The 22,845-nt window shown below is 42.9% G+C and overlaps 1 protein-coding gene across 5 annotated transcripts in view; it reads left to right on the top strand.

Moving 5' to 3' along the window:
• The window catches only part of LOC102454521 (rho GTPase-activating protein 7-like), a 157,982-nt gene that overhangs the window by 103,363 nt on the left and 31,774 nt on the right, over window positions 1-22,845 (top strand). For 2 of the 5 annotated variants that reach the window (XM_014569855.4, XM_014569856.4), the window contains exons 2-7: window positions 10,593-10,664; window positions 13,835-13,916; window positions 15,141-15,204; window positions 18,383-19,758; window positions 20,201-20,371; window positions 21,114-21,273. In XM_014569855.4, the coding sequence (XP_014425341.2) occupies window positions 10,593-10,664; window positions 13,835-13,916; window positions 15,141-15,204; window positions 18,383-19,758; window positions 20,201-20,371; window positions 21,114-21,273 (1,925 nt within the window). The other 3 variants (XM_025181064.3, XM_075900171.2, XM_006115749.5) reach the window with 3 other exon arrangements.

Here is a 22,845-nt window from a genome sequence, read left to right as displayed (position 1 = left end):
GCGCAAAAACATGCTGCCTGTCTACACTGGCAGGGAGTTCTTGTGCAGGAACACTGACGTTCTAATGTGTGAAATCAGTGCTTCCTGTGCAAGAACGATGATGCTCCCGCTCAGGAATAAGCCCTCTTGCGCAACTGTTCTTGTGCAAGAGGCCAGTGTAGATAGGCAACATGAATATCTTGCACAAGAAAGCCCGATGGCTAAAATGGCCATCGGAGCTTTCTTGCGCAAGAGAGCGTCTACACTGGCACGGATGCTCTTGTGCAAAACCACATCTCTTGCACAAAGGCACATGCCAGTGTAGACGCTCTCTTGCACAAATACTTTAATGCAAGAACTCTTGCGTTAAAAAGTATTTGCACAAGATCATGCCAATGTAGACACAGCCTTAGGTTATGTCTACGCTGGTGCGATCTTGTGCCAGAAATATGCAAATGAGGCTAAGTGTGGAATATCGAGCCTCATTTGCATATCTAATGAGCCGCCATTTTTGTGGAAGAGGCTCTTGCGCCAGAAGGAGCATCTACACTGCCCCTTCTTGCGCAAGAAAAACCCTCTTGCGCAATGCCCTTATTCCTGAAAATAATCAGCGTAGCGGCATTGCACAAGAGGGTTTTTCTAGTGCAAGAAGGGGCAGTGTAGACAGCTCCTTCTGGTGCAAAAGCCTCTTCTGCAAAATGGTGGCTCATTAGATATGCAAATGAGGCTCGGCGATATTCCACGCTTAGCCTCATTTGCATATTTCTGGCACAAGATCGCGCCAGTTTAGACATAGCCTTAGTGTTACACCATTGCACTTTACAAGCATAGCTCCATAATTAGTAACAGTGGGAGCACTTGTGCTGATAGGCTGCAGGTGTCAGTGTTGTGTAAACCAGCTCTAGTAAGGCATAGACAAAAAAGAAGTTAAGTCAACTGCAGTGATGGTAACAATAATGGGAAATTTTAAGGAAAAACTTCTAATGCAGATGCAGTCTAATCCTAGAAGCAGCCTGTAGGGAAAAGGGATTCAGAAGTGTGAAATGATGATTAAACTGTCTGCATCCTTTTAACACCCAATCAAGAGAGTGACACATTACTTGATGATACTCTAAAGGCCATGTGATATTCTGTCTCTCAGCAGTTGAGTGGGTAATTCCCAGCACAAGGAAAAATAGCAGTGTTGCCATGGCAGTGTGGGTGGTAGTCTAAATATAATTCCACCCCAACATCATGTATGTACTCAAGGAGCTGCCAGACATGCTGCTGTTTAGTGTACCAGGCCAAACACATCTAGTGAGTGCTCACCTGTGCAGGGAAGCACCCTTGGAAAGCCTATTATGCCAGTGTAAAGTTCAATTTATAGGTCTTACTATGCATGGTGGCTGTAGAACTCTTCTGATCTCATTTACACCAGTTTCACAGTTAAATAATTGACAACAGACTCTAACCAATGTGAGAGAATATCTCCAGTCACTTTTTAGTTCTTCCCATCCAAACAATACACAGTTGCTACTATAAGTAATCTAACATGGTGGTTCTTGATTTTAAGGCTTTTTATACAGCTAGTATTTTTATGTACTATGCAACAAAACCCATTTACAAACAAGCTCAAGTGGGTTATACAGGTGCACTTTATCAATAGCAGAGAGAGGAGAGACTGTCCTGTAGTTCAGGTGCTAGCCTGGGACTTGGAGAGTAGAGAACAATTCCCTGTTCTGCCATAGACTTCCCATGTTACTTTGATCAAGTCATCTACTGCCTTGGTTGCCCATCTGTAAAACAGGGATAATAGCATTGCGCTGCCTTGAAGAAATATTGTGAGGTTCTTCTTTTCTGTGGCAATAAGGCTATTGAAGAACCTAATACAGAACATGCAACGGCAGTAGTTGAAATCTTTGGTCAACAAAACAGTGTCAGCAAGAATGTATGACAACATTTTTGTGAGAAATCTCTGAAAATAAGGAGTTACTATAGAAAAAACTGATAGACTTGACTATAGTGGATTTTCAGCAGCATAGGTATATGTATTAGGTGTATCTCACTCCTCCCCACACAATCCCTGTGCTGTACAGTAATATTATAGTATGCTTAAGTTAAAGAGCAACTATTATTTTTGATGCCACATAAATCAGAGGGAATAAAAAAAATTCACTCCCATTTTTTGCTGGAATTTCATTTTTGTTGAAAAAATTCCATTCAGTTACTCTTTATTAGGGCTTGTTGACACAGAGGAATAGCCTACTTGATAAATATCATGAAAGCACTTTGGGGCTATGTCTACACTCACGGCTTCTTGCACGAGAAATATGCAAATGAGGCAAAGTGTGGAATATCACCAAGCCTCATTTGCATACTTAATGAGCCACCATTTTTGCAGAAGAGGCTCTTGCACCAGAAGGAGCTGTCTACCCTGCCCCTTCTTGTGCAAGAAAAACCCTCTTGTGCAATGCTGCTATGCTGATTTATTTTCAGGAATAACGGCATTGTGCATGAGTGTTTTTCTTGCACAAGAAGGGGCAGTGTAGACAGCTCCTTCCTGCGCAAGAGCCTCTTCTGCAAAAATGGTGGCTCATTAGGTATGCAAATGAGGCTTGGTGATATTCCACACTTAGCTTTATTTGCATATTTCTCGCACAAGAAGCCGCGAGTGTAGACATAGACTATGAGTGCAAAATAAGAATATCTACACACCAGGAGCTAGTGTAGAATCGCTTTGGAACTTGACATTCACATTTTACCTTATTTGCAGTAGCTGCTTCCACATATGGACAGGTTCTTCAGCCCAGATGTTTTAAAATGAGGTAGCATCAGTGACTAAAGTGACATAGGAGTCAATATCGCATTAATTATCAGTAGGCGAGGATCTTAAACTTCTAAATCAGTGAAGCAGGGCAATTGTGAGCACAGAAACACCTACCTATCATAAAACAAATCGGAGGCTTTAGAGATTTATTTAGTGACCCATAAGAAGCGGTGGAGTCCTGTTCCAGTGGGATCAGAGCAGCACAACGAAGTGCATCCAGTATCTCAAGCATGGTTCACGCTTTTCTAGGGGTGTACACTTGTTCTGGAGCACAGCATCCCTGGTCAGTGCCCTATAGATATTATAGGGCACAGTTCATCTTGTGGGGAGGGATAGCTCAGTGGTTTGAGCATCGGCCCTGAGTTCAATCCTTGCAGAGGCCATTTAGGGATGTGGGGCAAAAATTTGTCAGGGGTGGTACTTGGTCCTGCTGCGAAGGCAGGGGACTGGACTTGATGCCCTTTCAAGGTCCCTTCCAGTTCTAGGAGATAGGCATCTCCATTATATTTTTATACTTCAGTGACACGCAATGTAAATCGACTGGCATAAAACAAACGCCTCAGCGCAATTGGTACCGCTCCTAGTAAGTAGGTGCACGGCCCAGGAGGCTGGGAGCAGCCCGGGCGGCGCTGGGCCATTGCAGGGCAACGAGCGGAGCGTCTCTAGTCCCTGCACGCGCCTCCTTGGCCCGCGAGGGCAGGGGCAGGTCCCCGGGGGCGGGTCTATGCCCGGGACGATGCGGCCCGGCGGCACAGGGAGCGCGCGGGGCCGGGCCGGGCCACGCCCTCCGCCCCGGATTGGAGGGCGCCGCGAGGGCCGGGCCGCGGGCGGCTCTGGGCGGCGGCGCCCCGCACGCGCGGGCCAGAGCTGGAGCCGCGGCGGGGAGCCGGCAGGATGAGAGTGACACGTGAGCCGCGGGGCGGTTGAGCGGCGCGCGCGGGGCGGTTGGAAAGGGGGGGGGGCGGCTCGCCGCCCTCGGAGCCGAAGTCTGTTTGGCAGCGGGGCGGGTGGCCAGCTGGGAACGCGGGTTTTGTGCCTCCGGGCGTTATCCCGCCGCTGAACAGCGGCTCGCCTGGAAAAGCTGCAGGGGCGGCGGCCTAGATTCTTCACAACCCCCCCCCCCTCCCCCGACCTTGAAATCACTGATTGGGAGTCTCCTGCAGGGCCCGCTGCTGGGTAAACTGAGGCACGGAATGATTCAGGGACTGCCAGGCGTCAGCTCCCTCCATCCTCCTTGGCAGCGTCACATGACGCCGGATCTTTGCGTGCGGTTTGGTGCCTAACAAGTAAATAGGCTAGGCATGTGGAAGGGGGGCGTGGGGCGTTTCTCCCCCCTCCCCCCTCACCTGGCCAGGCAGGAGATGATGGTTTAAATGTTTGGTAGGGACCGTCCAGCGAGCCTGGGGCATGCACAAGGGGCTGTTCCAATTCATAAGGTTCCAGGGAAGGTTCCAACGGAGCCAGAGCAAATAGTTGTGTCTGCAGGATCTACAGGAAGACTTGACCCCCAAGGACAGAGTTGTAATGTGGGTGAGTGCGTGCTGGCAGTACTCAGAGAAAACATACTTTTGGGGGCAAAAAGGAACTGTTGAGAGGGTTTGGATTGACATATACACCTTTAGTTGAGGTGGCTTGTTTATAAGTACAGGTATTTGTGAACATCTGGTTGGTGAGAATTCAAATTCATACTGCTGTGTCTTTTTAATGTTGCTTTTATAGTAGGCTATATCCACTTGATTTGTAGATTTTTATATACATTTTTAAAATCAGTTTATTGTAATTATTGTTTATGCTAATCTTCTGTCAGTGGCTTATTCTGAGAGATTTGCTCTTCTGCCTATGGGAAATTTCATTAGTTAAAAACTCATTAGCTTATTTTACTCTGTGCCTTTGAAAAATAAACAGCTGCATTAATATACAGTATATAGGCAAAGATAGAGGCTTGTATTTCAGAGGTAGAAGTAGAACTTGACATTTTGCAGATCAGCAGCCAGTGTTACCATATCACAGGATATTTGCTGGGATTAGTTCACTTGTAGAACTGAGGACTGGATAGGTTTATATCCTCAAATATTGATGGTCTTACAGAAGTTCACACTAACCTGGCCAGCTTGCAGTAGTTTCTTAGTGGCATCAAGCTCTCCTGCTAGATAGTTGATATTTAATACTTTTCAATTAGTTATACAGTGTCACATTCCAGTGACCCAACAGAAGCAATAACATTATCATGAAGTGAGGAAGGAAGACCAAATCGTTTTGCCTCTGCATTTGTGGATGTTAAAATCAGTAACATAAATTAATCTGGCAGAATCTTATTGCCTTTACTGTCTAGGGGAAATAATTTTTGTTGGGCTAATAAAATAGAATTAAGTTTATGAATTAGCATTAGGTGAGAGTTAAGTGAATATACACACTTATTCCCATTCCCACCTCCATGGACTCAGAACCTTACAAAACTAGGGATAGTTTGGCATACTGTTTTAAGCAGTGTCAGAGGGGTAGCCATGTAAGTCTGTAATTGAAAAAACTTTATAACACATAGTCTTGCAGCACCTTAGAGACTAACAAAAAATGTAGATGGTATCATGAGCTTTCGTGGGCACAACCCACTTCTTCAGATGGAACAGGTCAGTAGAAACTGCTTTGCAGGCAAGGCATTCCAACCTTGGGCATTGGTTAGAAAAGTCTATTGACACATGTTGACCCTAGTCGAATTGACACCTTATGGTTCTGCAAGAGGTTAGAAATCTAATTTGTGATACCTGTTTGGATGTTGGTATATAGCTGGGCTACACATTAGGTTTTGGGTGGATCTAGTCCAGTGGATGTGTTTCTCACAGAACATATGCAGGCAGGAATTAGCTATCTTGGAGCTGAAGTTTATGGAGAACCGATGCAAAATTTTATAGATGCAACACAAAATACAGACGCAGGATGCTAGGAGGACTAGTAAGTTTATCTGCAACCTGGTCCAATATCAGCCCGAGAATCAACTCCGCATCTTGAAACACAGCCCTCAATGAATGCAAGGGGCTTTCTGAAGAACCTGTTAGCTTAGTAGGTGCTTGGATAGGCTAATATGCTGTGGAAAAAATGCATTCTAGAGTTTGGCATCTGGTTGCTGCAGCTGCCAAGCATGTCCCATATATGTTGACTCCAGTTTTGGAGCAGATGGAGGCATTTGGGAAGGACAATAGATTCAGCATTACCAGTAACGGGAGGAGGCATCTGATTGAAGTATTGAGGCCATCTGCTTTGCTGCATTTTTTTGTAGGTTTGTCTTTTGCTGTCACAGTAAGCTTAGTGTATTATGGATCACACAAGGATCAAGAGTGAACAAAACTCTTTTGAATTATTTCTATTGCCTCACAAATTGGCAGCCTATCCTAGTCATGTAAAGTTAGAGTTAATCCTACACTAATTGTTCTCTCCTTTGTACCTGCTGTGAATGAGGAGGAGATGCCATGCTTCTTGGTGAGCTGGGAGTGTTGAGCAAATCTTCTCATAATGATTTCTTATGCAATTTAGGGCTGATGAAATGGAGAGTCCTGGGATAATTGGTATAGAGTTGCTGCAGACAGCAGGAATGTCCATAACAGTTCATGCACATCTGCAAGGTCCTGGAACAATTTCAGATTTAAAAACCCTCCCACTTCAATGTACAGTAATTCCTCATTTAACACTATAGATATGTTTCAGAAAATGATCGTGTTAAGTGAAAACATGTTATGCAGGGTCAATTTTCCCATTGAAAATAATGGAAAAGGTGGGGGTTGTGTTTCAAGCGGTGGTGTCTGTTGGGACCGGGACATAAGGTTGGGGGAGAAAGGGGACTGGGTTACAGCAGGAAGGGGAGGTGTTTGGCTCTGGGGAAGGGGAGAAGAGGGAAAGGGGATTGGGTTGGGAGTATGCCCCTGTGACGGGTCTGACGGGACCCACACTGCATCTGGGGAGAAGGGTGTCGCTGGGGAACAGCGCGGCGAGCAGCGAACCCTCTGCTGCTTTGCAGGGACGCGGGGGGTGGGGGAGGAGCCCCGCACAGCTGCTGGCGTCGGGCCAGCTGGGGAAACCCAGCCGCTGGCCTGGAAGGCGGAGAGGGGGAAAGGTGTCTGGTGAGGGGGAGTCAGCAAGGAAAGGCGCGGTGAGCAGCGAACCCTCCGCTGCTTTGCAGGGAGGCAGGGGAAGCACCGTGTAGCCGCCAGCAATGGGAAGGCTGGGAAAATCGTGTTGTTCTGGGGACAGTCGTGTAATTAAAAAAAAATTGTGCTATCGCGGAAACTTGTTAAGCAGGCACGTGTTAAATGAGGAATTACTGAACTTAAATCCTGATCACCGTAATTATTATCCATCAAAACTGGGAAAATGCATTTTGATACAATGAAGGTGAAAGATTTGATCTTAATAATAGAAATGTTATAGTTTTCAAGCGCAGAAAATTGGTACTGAGGGACATTTAAAAAATCCCAAACAGTACTTTAAGTATGAGATTTGTGTTCAGTATATTGCAGCAATACTGTGGAGTATAGCTTTATATGCTGTAGTTTTAAACAATGGTTCCTACCTGTTACTTAAATTATTAAAACAAATAATTTTTAAATTCTAAAGTACTAATCACCATTCATGCTGCTTGTTTACTTGAAGGACTTCATCAGTTTAGACTGAGATGAGACTAGTTTGTTTCATATGGTTTCTGGTTAGCTTCATTTTCTGCCTTTCCTAGAGTAGCACAACGCTGCTGTTCTTGGTCATCAAATGCTGCAGCGGATATGTTTTTATAAATCAGATCTTTATTGACTTTTAATAAAATAATGAACATTCATTTTAATGTAAGCATCTGTTTGATTTTTGAACTTAACCAAAATTTAGAAGAGATAAAAGATTATGTGATAACCAGCCTATGTAACTCTCTCCTACAGTCCCATATGGAAAATTGACATAGGTCATGCATTTGTGTTTTGCTTCCCAAAAAACATTTGGCAGTGACCCTATCACCCTTGGCTCAAGAGAAAACAGCCAACTTTAAAGTGCTGTCTCTAATCTCTGATAAATTAATGGGACTTGCAGGAAATGGAAATTTTCCAACTGCTTAAATATTTATAAAACCAGAGTGTATTTAATGCATGTGGAGGAGTTGCACGCTTTAAGTCACTCTGGTATTTCATACCAAATGCAGATAATCCCATATGATCTTTAGGAATCTGCCTTCTCAATCCTGAGAAACAGGATGTAATTGTAATAGAATGTGGAGTGTCACTCCTGTGCCAGATTTTCAAAGGATCTCCCGTTTCCTGCTTCTGTTAAGAAGGGCTGCTGACTATGAGCAGCAGTATTGGAATAAAAAAGAGTAAGCACTTAGAATCATCCTGTGTTTTCTAATATATCTATTTTTAAAATATGGTCAATAAGTCTATTGATAGATCCTGTAGTATTGTCTGTGTAACTGACTGTACAGTGTCAACCAATCCTAATAATGTAGTGAGGTTGTACACGTGTTACAGGAACTGCACAGATATTAATTAATCAATCACCATGTCACTTTAAAGTAAAATGCATTTCTTAATTTCACAGTTTGGGGAGACCTGAGACTGGGAGGAGCAAAGTAGCATGTCTTTTTCTTCTGCATAAACCATTAGCTTATGCTGTTTCTACAACAGAAAAATAGCACAGGTGTCCATTTAAACAGGTTAAATAAGAATAAGAATAAATAAGAATAAGAAGATGGGCTCTGTTCTGCATAAAAGGATATCTGACTGCAGCTTAATCCTCAATGATCTTGGCATCTCTTACCTACACATTTAAAGCACTGTATTAGTTTGTGAGCAGCAATAATTATGATTTTAAACCAGGATTTAGAAGTGCCTTGTTACATTTCTCATGCTTGGTGCCCAAGGTTGATACTATATTGTGGATGCAATAAAGGGCTATGCCTTCAAGAATATTGTTCTTTCTTCAAGCTTTAACATTTTGGGGGCATTGGAACTCTCTTGTGCATCCATAGAATACATCAATTTAATATGTATGCTATTGTTAAAGTATCTTTTCATATTGAGGATGTTGAGGTGAGTAATTGGCTAATCATGTAGTTGATGCAGTTTTTATCAACTATGTAATTAATAAGGGAAGGCGCTCTGTCCTGACTCACACAGAGTCCAGGAGCTAGCCCTACTGCGGCTCTCCAGTTTAAATGCGCAGGCAGCACACCTCCTACTACATTTAAAATGAAGAGTCACAGCAAGGGTAGGTCCTGGACCCGGTGCGAGCCGGGACCTAGCCAGGTTTGCTCAGTCCCAGGTTGGGCTGGGTCCAGCAGCCTGTGTTCACAACCAACAGCACTGACACGGACAGGGGCTGCTTCACAGCAGCAGTGCCGGGCTGGGACAGCCTAGCCTGGCCATGAACACAGGCTGCTCTGGCCGTGGTGGTTAGGGCTAGCCATGAACAGAGGCTGCTCTGGCAGCAGCCCCTGTCCGTGGGGTGGGGGACCCAACTTCCTGCTGTTACCATCCCCCTCCCCTCCTGCATGGGCAGAGACTGCTGGGTGAGCAAGTGGCACCACACATATGGTGCTGGGGGCAAAATGGTGGCTTTCATATGCATTGGAAATAGAATTACCTAAATTAATCAAACTGAGCTAATTTTCATTTAGTAATAAAACAGATTCAGAATGAGATTTGAAATTTACTTTATGAAGAAGGAGCAAATCAGTAAATTTGTGAGAAACTCAAAATACATAGATTAAATCCTTAAACTTTCTGAACTGGTAACTTAATGCCAAATATTTCAAGCAAAATCAGGCCACACGTTCCTTTGTGTAACCGTATGGAATGCTATTATGCTTAGAAAACCAATTTTAACAAATCAATTTGTTCCTTCAGTATACAGTAATATGCCAGATTCTGAAGCTCTTTTTAAAGATTTTAGGCGAATGCATAGGGATTGTCTCTGTCATTCAAGCCTTGGCACTTTGGTTGGAGTCAGCTAGAAGTATCCCTAGGAGGAAGAGTGCAGTTTAAGATTCCTCTCCTTCACAACACACACCAACAGCTTCCAGTATTTGCACAGTGTAGAGGCAGCTGGTATGTGCTCTTCCAACAGCTTGCTAAACTTGTTTACATTTTTAAGGCATCTGGTGATTGTTCCGTATTTCTGTAAGGTTATGATTTGCCTCTGCTCCTGTGGGAATGTTATAGCTTTGGCCATCGGGCTTTATTAACTGCTATAAAATGAGCAGTTGAATCCTGATCTCTGTTGTGTTAAAGTAACTGCCAAGTAGTTCCTAGTAGGCTAGAAATAAAATAATAAAAGACCTTACCAATGGCTGCTACGCTGGGGCTAATTCTTGTTGCTAAGAACTAGTGAGTGGTGTTCAGTGTTACTAATGGGGTGCTGGTCTTCCAGTTTTAACTAATAAATTAGTATTTTCTACTATGTGTATGTCCTGCCTTCATGCCTAAGTCCGTATGTGTGACTGGCCGTTGATCTCTTGGACTGGTAGCTAGGCGTATATATTCTGCATCTTTTTGGTTCATTCACATGTATAAATCTTTACCGATGGATGATGTAGACTGGTACACTCTATAGCAAATATACACCACTTCTATCAAACATGCAAATAGCTACTGAATCTACAGTAGAATAATTATTCTTTGTATGCGTACATGCTTGTGAATATATGTATGCCATAAAATAAATTCTTGTCCTTGCTTGATCCATCAGAAATCAACCTTTGTGAAGTTATTGCGTATAACTTTGCTTATTTAATAAGTCCACCCTCACTTCTTGATCTCTAAATTTCTTATTCTTACAGAAATTGAAGCCAAAGAAGCCTGTGACTGGCTGAAGGCTGCTGGTTTCCCCCAATATGCTCAGTTATTTGAAGGTACAGTACCAATCCATACATTTGATATTGAGTTCTGCTGGAATCACTTACAAATCTTTTACATCCTCTGACCACACTTATACTGTGAGCACAGCCATTTTGTAACCCGTTCATAGACATTTCATTTGATTCAGCTTACAAGTAAAACATGCTGCTGGGTTGTGAACATGGAAACTATGTCTTAAGTTAGTGTTTGTGCAGCAATGTAAAGTGTTTAAAAAAATTATTTGGGGGAGAATATGGATGATTACCATTTAGGTTGAATTTCAGTTTCACTACTTTGAAAAAGTTCAGAGCTATTAACATCTTATTCCTTTTGGGTTGAAATTTTCCATGTTTTGTGTTTTACTCCCGATTTTCTCTCTCCACGCTCTCAAGAACGCTTGAACAAAGTTGTTTGAACCACTTTAGTGGGGAAGGGAGGAAATGCTCTTCCAAACAGAAATGTCTTAAATAGAAGTTCATATCAAATAGAAGAAGATAGGAAGTTCAGTCTTAACTAGTTCTACTCATGTTATTGGGCTACAAGGATTATGCCAAGTTTTGAATAAATTATTGCCATTTTGAAGTTTATAAACATTTTTAAAGCAGTATATTAGAATTTGTGTGCAAATTAGAATGTGTGCCCATCAGAATTATGCTTTTAATATTTGTGTCTTTACTAATCGAAACTTTTGATTTAGGATATCTGGATTAAGGCGAAATGAAACAAATAGCTATAGATAGAGAAATTTAGAAATACTGCTGGCAACACTTCCTTTCTTTCAAACAAGACAGTAACCAAATCAGTAATTGCAACATTAAGATTAAAAAATCAAATAGAGCTAAGCCTGGAAGTCATATGCCTTAAAATGTGGGGTCTCGAGGTATCCTTTGTCAAACTGAAATATATAGTTGATATAAATTAGCATTCTGTATACCTTACATTTTGTATAGACATTCAGTTTGCCATACTGTATTAACCTGAGGATGAAATGCAGTGTTCTGATTTCTCTTGATGTTGAAATTTCAATAAGAACTATAAAAGAAGCCATGAAAAACATTGCCATTGGAACTAACAGGCTCCTTGATCTGGGAGCATATATCTCAATCTGGGCCGTCAAACTTTAATTGTTACTTTTGAACTGACTTTATTCAAGTATGGCATGTGTTATTGATCTCATTAAAACTTAAACAGAGTGTCTAGGTTGCAGGAAATGGTACGGACTGGGACACTACCTCCTGCAGCTCCCATTGGTTGGGAACAACGATCTGTGTCCATCAGGAGATTCAAGCAGAGGTGTAGGTAAATAAAATTGTGGTGGCCCGCCAAGGGCTACCTCTGGCGATTGCGTCCGGCCCATAGGCTGGTTTTTGCTCACCACTGCTCTAGGTTGTGTGCTGTGGGCAGGTCCTTACCATAGGCAGGATTTTTTTTTTTTATGTAAGAGATTCCAGTGTTATACTAATAAATAAATACATGTAGGCAGTATTGCAGTCTCGTGACCTTATCGTTACTCTAGTGATATTGGTGGTTTTTTTTAACAAAGATATTAGACTCTATCTGATGTCACATTTCAGTTTAAGTAAAACTAAGAACCTTGGTTTTAATGCAGCCTAATAGCCTAGTCTTGTAAACCCTGAGGGCCCCAGTCCAGCAAAGAGTTATACATGTGAGTAATCCCATTGATGGCATAAAGGCATAAAACTACTCATCTATAACTGCTTGGAGGACTGGGCCTTCAGTTATTTGCATGACATTTGCATATGTGTATTTATAGTTTAAATTGAAACGGGGTGGCAAGTACAGGCAGTCCCCGGGTTACGTACAAGATAGGGACTGTAGGTTTGTTCTTAAGTTGAATTTGTATGTAAGTCGGAACTGGTACATATTGTAGGGGAAACTCTAGCCAAACATTTCTCCAGAGCTCAGTTTTATTCTCCCACACCTCACTTCCCTCAGTCCTTTATTCTCAAGCTGAGGTGTCTGCTGAGAAAAGCCGCTCCGCGTCTCCCTGGTCTGCTGGGGCGGCGCTAGCTTCGCGTCTCCCTGGTCTGCTGGGGAGAAGCAGCTAGTGTGGGGTTGCCTCACCCCGTTTGTAAGTAGGGATCCGATGTAAGTCGGATCCATGTAACCCGGGGACTGCCTGTACTGCTTAACTTTGTTCATATTATGATCCTTGTGAAAAGACTAAATAGGCTTGGCAGAATTTAATTATTTGCATATCTATTATATATTTTGAAGAGTTTGTTTGAAGATTTGTTTTTACAAAATCAAGTCATAATTCATGATTGCCTACAGATAACTATTTAAACCTTTCAACCAGCATATTAGTGTGTAAAAAGTAGTGCATTCAGTTAACTTAAGTGGCAGGATTGTTTATGCAAAATGTGTTATCTTGTTTTTCATTGGAAAAAATCATGACTCTTAGGATTAGAGTTCACAAAAAATTTGCTAACAAAATTAAAATTGAGTCGCCTATTCAACTGTCATTTTAGTGCAAAGAAAATTTTTACTGTTACAAATCACAAAATAATTCAAATTAGTTACAGAAAGACTAATGCAAGCTTTACAAGTTTCTGATTCAAATGTACTATGTATAGTAATTATTCAATAAAATGAATAATGTTTGAAGTTGAAATCCTACACATTTAAAACTGTTCTTTTACTTCCCTTCTGCAAGCATGTTATAAAAAATTCTATTACATATATTTAATTTCTTGTACTTTCCTAGAAGAGTAATTTATGCAAAATGGCTTTGCCCAGTCAACGGCAGGCTTTAACTGCTAGTTTTTATAATTTTAACATGGTGGTGGTTTTAAGCATTTTTAAAATAATCTTTTTCAATTTTTGCAATTGTGGGCGATTATTGGGGGAGGTCATATAATGGAAAAGTCAGACAATTATTTAATGACTGAAGACATGAATTAGTTGTTTGAATGGTTAACTTTTTCCTTCCTAACACAAATTATCAACATCATGTATCAAAATATATAAAGTAAATATACTTAAATCAAAATCTTAAGTTCTCAAGTAGCATTTTTATTTCTTTGCCTAACTCTAAATCTCTAATATTAATGGATATAATTTTTGTTGGTTTGTGTTCATACAATGAAATTGATGTTTAACCATCTTTACTGATAAAAATCTAAACTCTCCAAGCTTAATTATAAATACTTTGTATTCACAGATATGCAGTTTCCTATTGACATCAAAACTGTGAGAAAAGATCATGAATTTTTAGATAGAGATGCTATTGATTCTCTGTACAGGTAAATATTATTAGTTTGCATTTTCCCCCAACCTAGCACACATGAAAATTATGGTTATAGTGCATTAAACATACTCCTTGTGCGGGTATAGTTTTTTCTTTAATAGATGAGTCCCTGACACCGCAGTTGAGGAAAGCTCTTAAGCACATAATCGAAGCATGTGCCTAAATGCTTGCCTGATTGCTATTTCCTCTGTGTATAGGGTGAGATGGAATAATACTCTTATCACTTTCTCTATTCAACATCAGAATCAAATTAGAATTATGTCACTTTTTGAAAAACTGGAACTACTTTTTTTTAAAAACACATTAATTTCACTAGGATGGTGGACACCTCGAGGGATGGAGATTCCACCAAGTCCTGGCTTGACAAAGCTGTGGCTGGGATGATTTAGTTAGCATTGGTCCTGCTTTGAGCAGGGGGCTGGACTCCATGACCTCCTGAGGTCTCTTCCAGTCCTTTGATTCTATGATTCAAAGCGATTACTCATGTGCTGAAGTATTTTGTTGGTTTGGGCTTTACAGATCCTGCAGTTACGCCAAAATGTTTAAAAAAAAAAAAAAAAAAGCTAAGAAATTCCTACTGATCTTAGTGCTACCATTTTTATTGTGTTTTATAACATTAATTTGACCAATTTTTTTTTCTGTTCCAAAGTCTTAAATAAATGTATCATCCTTCCCAATCCTTAAAGCTTTCACCGCAGAACTAGGTTAGTCATTTGGGGGCATTTAAGGAACACTGAAAGTCAGTTATTACTGGCAGAAGTTCAAACTCAGTGTTTAAGCGTTCAAGAGCAATTATAAGACAGACTTTCTCTCTCTCTCTCAACGTTTTCCTGATGGACAACAGAATGATATCATCCAGAAGCGGGGGCGAGCACACACCCCAGGATCAGGGCAGGAGGCGACCATGCTGCTCCAGCCTCCCCAGCCCCCATGAGGGCGGGCGCTAGGGCAGCAACACTCTGCCCCCAGAACACATACAATAGGTGTTCAGGGGGTGGCAAGTGGGTGGGACCATGTGTGGCAGTTTGGGAAGGCAAAACTTTCCCCTGCCTAGGCTACCAGAGGCCCATAACATCATCACAGTCAACAGGCTCTCTCACAAAGTGAAAATGGCCACAGAGAGGGGGGTTGTCGCATGTAGCAAGCAGTGGGTGCAGCCGCCTAGTATTTAAGAAAATAATTTGTTAAAATTTTCAGTCCTTTTTTTTCCCCCCCTTAGACGATTAAATACTTTGAACAAGTGTGCAGCAATGAAAGTGGAAATAAGTCGTCAGAGAAAACGGGTATGTCATTAAATTTGATTGTAATTTTGGGTATAATATAAAAAATTAGTCAATGGTATTCAAAACAAGTGGCAGCCAAGTTTTGAAGAAGATCCATTAGGTATTAGCAGTTTTTTACCTTTCTGTTGTCTTGATTTGATTGGCCAGTGAGCAAACCTGTCCTGCAAAACACATGCCTTTTCTTTTGAAGAAAGTTGAAGGTAGGGATCTAATTTGAAGAGTTTGTACAATCTTCATTTCATTATTTGGCCAACTAGAACATTTAAAAATAGCATAACTTCTTACACATGTCATTGTCTTGTAAGAGAAAAGCTTTACTCATAGACTTTTGTTGCGTATGAGTTGACAAATGGAAGCTTAAGTGCTTCCTGGCTACTGTATATCACCTGATCTCTAGGGGAGGTTCTGTGGTGGTGGTGTAGCTGTGATGGTCTCAGAATGAGAGAGACACAAACTTTTGAGCTTACACAGAACTTTTACTCAGACCTGAACTATTACTTCTGGCCTTCAAACAACCCCCAAGCTCATTATCAGAAACAAGCTCTGAGCAGAGCAGGACTACTTTTGTGCGGGGAAGGGATAGTTCAGTGGCTTGAGCATTGGCCTGCTAAACCCGGGGTGTGAGGGGGCCATTTAGGGGTCTGGGGCAAATCTGTCAGAGATGGTACTTTGTCCTGCCGTGAGGGCAGGGGACTGGATTCAATGAGCTCTCAAGGTCCCTTCTAGTTCTATGAGATAGGTATATCTCCATATATTTATTATTATTATTTTCACTCAAAGCAGCAACCTATCCTGTAAAACCTGCAGAAATAGCTCCACTGCTATGATGATCAGAGCCCCCCGCCCCCACAATGCACCTTTCAAGATTCATGAGTCTTACACATGCTTAAAACATGTGGTGTACAGGCAGTCCCCGGGTTACGTGGATCCGACTTACATCGGATCCCTACTTAAGAACGGGGTGAGGGAACCCCGAACTAGCTGCGCCCCCCTCCCCAGCAGACAGCCGAGATGCGCCGCGGCGGTCCTGCCGCCCGCGTCCTCCACGGTGAGAAAAGCTGCTCCACGTCTCCCTAGTCTGCTGGGGGGGGGGCAGCAGACCAGGGAGACACGGAGCAAAGCTGTGGAGGACGGGGGTGGCGGGACCACGGCGCCCCCATCCTCCGCAGTGAGAAAAGCCTGGTCTGCTGGGGGGGGGGGGAGGAGGGGCGTCCAAATTCAGCCACTGCTGAAACTGACCAGCGGCGAGAAAAGCCTGGTCTACTGGGGGGGGCACTAGCTCCTCCCCCCCCCCCCCCCCCCCCCCCCGACCAGGTTTTTCTCACCGCTGGTCAGTTTCAGCAGCGGCTGAATCTGGACGCCTGGGACAGAGCAGCTAGGGTGCTGCCGGGTTGGTCCCCGCAGCGCCACACCTCAGTGCTGTGGGGACCAACCTGGCAGCACCCCAGCTGCTCTACCTCAGGTGTCCCCAAGTCAGCTGCTGCTGAAACTGATCAGCGGCTGATTCCAGGAAGCCCGGGGCAAAGCAGCTCTGCCTCGGGCTTCCTGTAGTCAGCTGCTGGTCAGTTTCAGCAGCGGCTGAATCGGGGATACCTGGGGTACAATATGTACCAGTTCTGACTTACATACAAATTCAACTTAAGAACAAACCTACAGTCCCTATCTTGTACGTAACCCGGAGACTGCCTGTACTTCACCAAGGCCACTAAGGGACTGTGGCGTAGTGGGGGTACTGTCTGCTCTGTGACCCGGGGTTCCTCTGTGCTGTGATGGGAGATTCTCACTGACCCTCCCTAATGTATATTAACCCAGACACCCAGGCTCAGCCTCCCAGGGAGGGAGACAAAGGAAGGAGGGCGGAGACCAACACCTGGCTGGGGGGCAGGGCTGGGAGCGGGTTTTTAGTTTGTCTGGAATGATGGAGGAAGCAGCCTAAGCAACAGGCTGGGATTTAGGGGCCCAGTCTCCCCCATCTTAAGGGGGGCTGAGGCATCCTAGGCCTGCCCTGCAACCAGATTACATCTATGCTGTGCTGCATCCTGAAGAAGCAATAAACTCCCTCTATACTACTGGCTGGTGGAGTCTGTTCGTGCCACTGCTGGGGTGCAGGAGACAGGGAAACCCCAACGCACCGTCACAGGGACCAATAGCAACTGTGGGTGAAATGAGATCATCACCATGCTCTTGAACTAATTTACACAGAAAAGTAACAGACAGGAATATCAGATCACCTGTAAGTGAATGCCTTGGATGTGAGAGATCCACATTTGAGTCACTTCTGTCTGATTCAGGGACTTATACCTGGGTCTTCCACATCCTTAGCTAGTGCACTAATCACCAGCCTGGAGACAGACCTGCACTCCCCACTGTATGCTCCCATTTACCCAAATTTCTCCTTTCCAATAGAAAGAAGGTCTGTAAAAATGCGGTTAAAAATGTAACCGTGTAACCGCTAAAAATCATAGCGGTTATAAAGCATAGTGGTTATACGGTTACACACACTACGGCCTCTGCAGTATAAAGCTTAGATAAGCTCTATACTGCAGAGCTTGCAGCGAAGCCTCCCCAGGAGCGGGGAGGAGGCTTTGTTGTGGGTCCCTGCCAGCCCCGCTCTCAGGGAGCCAGTGTTTAACTTGTGGCAGAGGGCCAGGGTGTGGCTGGGCTAGACACAGACAGGGACTTCTCCAGCACGTGCCACAAGGCTAGAGCCAGCCCCCTGTGTGGGGCAGGCTGGGAGTTGCTCCAGCCCCTACTGGTTAACTGAAACCAGTAAGCTTTGGCTTTTAACCGATTAACATTTTACATCCCTAATCAGGCTTTGATCTGAAAAAATACGGGTCTGCAAAACTTCACTTTCATTAAAATGTTCAAGAGGCTTTGGTTTTGATCCAATGTTGAAAGAGATTGGAATTTGAAAATTGCTATAAAACAGAATTGTCATTGTCCAGTCAGTATACAACTTCTAATGTGCTTAGTTGCTGTTGCTCCAACCCTTTCAGTTAGCAAAACAGAGCTCGTACTGGAAAGCTTGAGTGACCGTTGTTCCAATGTAGGACTCTAAATATAAAAGTATTGCAATGACTAAAAAAGTATTAAAATTAATCCTTTTTCGTTGCATCTTCGATATTTTAAAATTTGCTCAACTTCGCCTCTTGAACTGTAACTTCTTTACTTTAAGAGTGATGAATCTGAAGATGAAGAACCTTGTGCGATAAGTAACAAATGGGCTTATGAGAGATGCAGTCAGAGATGGTCTCGCCTGGAGAGCTTTGAAGGTTTCCCTGTAAAAGGTCCTAATTCATCAGTCCCAGACAGTCCAAGACATAAGAGCACTGGTAGTGAGGAGATCTCCTTTTCAGACCAAGGAGAGAAACATGATGCGTCATCAATTCACAGCAGTACCAGTGGGGACAGTGACATTATCAGCTTCCCTAAGACTTTTGAGGATGTTGAGACCAGCACTAGTTCCTCCAGGTGTTCCTCAAGTAAATTGGTCTCTCCTGACTCTACCTTTAGTTGTTCTCCTTCCCCTAGTGACTTCTTAAACATCATCAGTGAGGAGCAGCTTTTGGATAAGCCACCACACAAAAAAGGGAAGAGCTTTCTTAAGAAAATGGAGAAACTGCGCATAAGGAGCTCCAGTGTAAAGAGAGATGCTCGGTCAAAGGCCAAACCCATCATCGGTGAACCTGTTCTTGTGGAGGGACTGAATGAAGAAAAGCTGAAGAACCTTAATTGTGTGGATATTTGTGACCTCTCTGGCAGCCAGATAAAAAAGGATTCTTCTTATTCTCCCCCCACTTGCAGTAGCAGCAGCCAGTCTGAAAACAGCAGCACTGTGAGCACTCCAAGTCCTGTTATCAAAGTCAGGAGCTATGCTAAACGGGGAGGCGTGCATGCAGAGGACACTGACTCCAGCAAGCTCTCTTTGTGGAATGATGTATCGGAGCAGAACTTCAGAAATGAAATTAACTTGCATGCAAACCAAATGTTTCACATCCCACAAGGCCATAAGCCTGGAACTTTCCCCAAAGCACTTACAAACAGTTTCTTATCCCCAACAGACAACAGTTCTGTGAACTGGAGAACTGGAAGCTTTCATGGATGCAGGCGGAACAGAATTAGAATTAGTGCTAAGGAGTCTGAGACTCCTCTGAGTCCTTTGTCATGTATAGATAACAGACTGAGTATATATGACAATGTGCCCAGCATTCCTGTTCATCTTAACAAGATGGAGGTGCCGGACGTTGGTGATGATGATGTTTTTTCAGAACTAGACAATGTCATGGAACACGTCAATGGGCTCAGAAAGTTGGTGAATCAGTGGACTGAGAAGTTCTCAGATGATGGAGACTCTGATTTTGCGAATGACTCAACCTCTCCATGTCCATCTTCCCCTAAAGAAATCCACCTTGAGATAAAACAGCATTCAGCAGAGAAACTGGCAGATCTACCAGTTGCTGATGGAAAACAGAACTGCAATGAGCTTGATTCCCCAGAACTGATTTATGTAGGAGATTCAGAAATGGCATCCTCGTTTTCACATTCCAACAGGTCAGCTTCCTTTTTCTTTACAGCCTTATTCTTACCTTTCTATCCTATCTCCAAGAACTTCTCTGTCATCCCCTCAGTCCAAAGCCGTCTGAAAAAAATGAAAAAATTAAATTCATTTAACAGAAAAGAGTCCTGAATAACCAGATCCAAGCATTAGGTGCTATGGTATTCCAGTGATGATGGCCCCACAGATGCTGAGAGAATTCCAGATTCAAATTTTGTGGCTCATTCCTTTCTCTAACTTGAGCCTTTCACGTCAGTGCAGTACCTCGCAGATTAGATCTTTTATGTAAAATGCAACCAAAATCTGCTTGGAAACGTTGGGTCACTTTTGAAGTGATTGATGGGACAAAATGTTCCATAGGTGTTCCATTGCTTTAGGCAGAAACCTGACATGAGCTATGAGAACATTCCTTTAACCTAAACAATGTTTACTCCTTAGACATGAGAGGCGACACTGGTCTACAGAGGAGACTGTGAACTTTGAAAGCCCTTCTGTACAAATTGATAACCAGTCAGCAGCCCACCTAAACCGAATACAGAAACTTGCTTTGTTGAAACTCACTGCTTTAATGGACAAATACTCTCCTTCCAGTAAACAGGGCTGGAACTGGTAAGTTAAAATACTCTAATTCAGGACAGATGACATTTGGCAACAGCAGGTGGATCTTTTACCCTGCTCTGGATTGAGTATGCACATCTGGAGTGAAACTGTAGTCTAGCTGTCTCAATGGGAATTTTGCTGTTGATTTCAGTGGGGCAGGATTTCGCCCTGACTGTCACCATTTCCTACAGTTTGGCATTATTGGATAACTTAAATAATAGTCCAAACTTTAGTCTTTGCTTTCTCCTGAAGTTTGCCCATTCATAAATCTTTTCTCTGAAAGACCTTCTGTGAGACAAAGGGAATTAGGGACACAGAGCCACTTCCAGCCCCTTCTATCCTGGCTGCAACTTAAATAAAAATCACCTGCCATTGTGATCGGCTATAGCAATTCTGCATCTTTATGCAGGGTTCTAGCACTTGAACTTATAAGAATTTAGCAGATTGTGTCCCTAAGCATGATAATGTATTCTGCAAGAGTTCCCACTTGAAATTAGGATTTCTTTATGGCAGCTGCACCCTGCTAAATTTAAGGAACTTATGCCACACAGCCCATGATGTCATTGTATTTTTAATTGTTGGTTTCTTTGTGCTGCTCTGAGTGTAATAGGGCTGCAGGAGTTGGGGAAGGAACAAAGGCGGCACACTCACATAAAGAGGGGCAGGGGTGGGGGGAAAGATCCGCAGTGCCCCTTGTCTGAACTTCACTGAGTAGCACTAATGATTTGATTGCATTTATTTTTGTTTTCAGGACTGTTCCAAAGTTCATTAGAAAAATCAAAACCCCTGACTACAAGGACAAAAGTGTATTTGGGGTCCCATTACTGCTAAATGTTCAGCGAACAAGCTACCCACTTCCAAAGAGCATTCTCCAGGCCATGCAGTATTTAAGAAGCCACTTTCTTGACCAGGTACAAATAAAAAAACCAAGCCTAAATATGACTTGAATGACACTACTTCATCCTGTGGATGCTTTTAACTTGGAGCCCTTCCAGAGGTGCCACCATGTTCTTTTGGTTTGTCAACCCTTTGAAGGGTATTTGTTCCTATCCAAGGCTTCTCTCAGTGCTGTGTGAACAGGCTTGAATGAGCACCCTAGTGGGAACAGCAATATCGTCCTCTTTTTCTAGACATCTTATTTCCAACCCAGTATAAATGTATTTGCCCTTTGTTTATAGCACCTGTGGCAGTTCCATTCAATTGGCAAATGTGGACAAACTCATAGACTTTAAGGTCAGAAGGGACCATTATGATTATCTAGTCTGACCCCCTGCACAATGGAGGCCACAGAATCTCACCCACCCACTGCTAGAATAATCCTCTCACCTATATCTCAGATATTGAAGTCCTTGAAACAATGGTTCAAAGACCCCAAGATGCAGAGAATCCTCCCGGAAGTGACCCGTGCCCCATGCTACAGAGGAAGGCGAAAAACCTCCAGGGCCTTTGCCAATCTACCCTGGAGGAAAATTCCTTCCCAACCCCGAATATGGCGATCAGCTGAACCCTGAGCATGTGGGCAAGACTTACCAACCAGACACCCAGAAAAAAGTTCTCTATAGTAACTCCTATCTTCCCACCATTTTCCTATTTACCACTGATAGTGAAAGGTCAATTAATTGCCAAGATCATGTTACCTCATGAAACCATCCCCTTCATAAACCCATCTAGCTTAATCTGGAATCCAGATAGGTCTTTTGCCCTCACTACTTCCCTTGGAAGGCTGTTCCAGAACTTCACTCCTCTGATGGTTAGAAACCTTCACCTAATTTCGAGTCTAAACTTCCTAATAGCCAACTTATATCCATTAGTTCTTGTGTCCACATTGGTATTGAGCTTAAGTAATTCCTCCTTGGTGGCACGTCAAGCAAAATCGAACATCTGTAGCACACTTTCTCTGCTCTAGACAGTTTGAAAGTATTGCAACATCTGAATTTTCATTTCACTTCTTTAATAACTGAACTGTATCTTTTTATGGCATATAATAGGACTGTAAATAGGTGTTCTTTGTAAGCTGAACAGTTGGGTGGCCATCCAGGAGAGATTCAAATGTTGGCCAGATGATTAGCAGAGCGCCCACAGCCAGCAGTATGTGTTTCTACTGGCAGTGCACATGACAAAATTTATTCTGTACATGGATAGAAAAAGAGAGGAAATACTGCTTTGAATAACACCTTTTTTGTGCCCAACTTAGGTTTCTCCACTGCTCTGAAGATATTTGCATTTGTAGATTAGGGCCCACAGTTATGAACCACATACTGTGTGTGGTACCTCTGTAATAAGGATGGGGAAAATCTGTAAAATTATACATTTTCCATCCTTCTCCAACTGTTTGGAGTTAGGGGTAATCTAGTTAGGGGTAATTTTTTTTTCTCATGTAACTTAAACCGATGGAGGGTTGTATTTTTTTTTTAAGAGTCATTCCGTTCACATTGAAAATTATTTTACATGAGTACTGGATTTGGGATAAAGTTTCTCTTAAT

Source organism: Pelodiscus sinensis, chromosome 16 (assembly GCF_052426305.1).
Source record: "Pelodiscus sinensis isolate ZL-2025 chromosome 16, ASM5242630v1, whole genome shotgun sequence".
NCBI lineage: Eukaryota > Metazoa > Chordata > Testudines > Trionychidae > Pelodiscus > Pelodiscus sinensis.
Note: the sequence above shows the minus strand (reverse complement) of the source record. Positions and strands in the feature narration are given on the sequence as shown.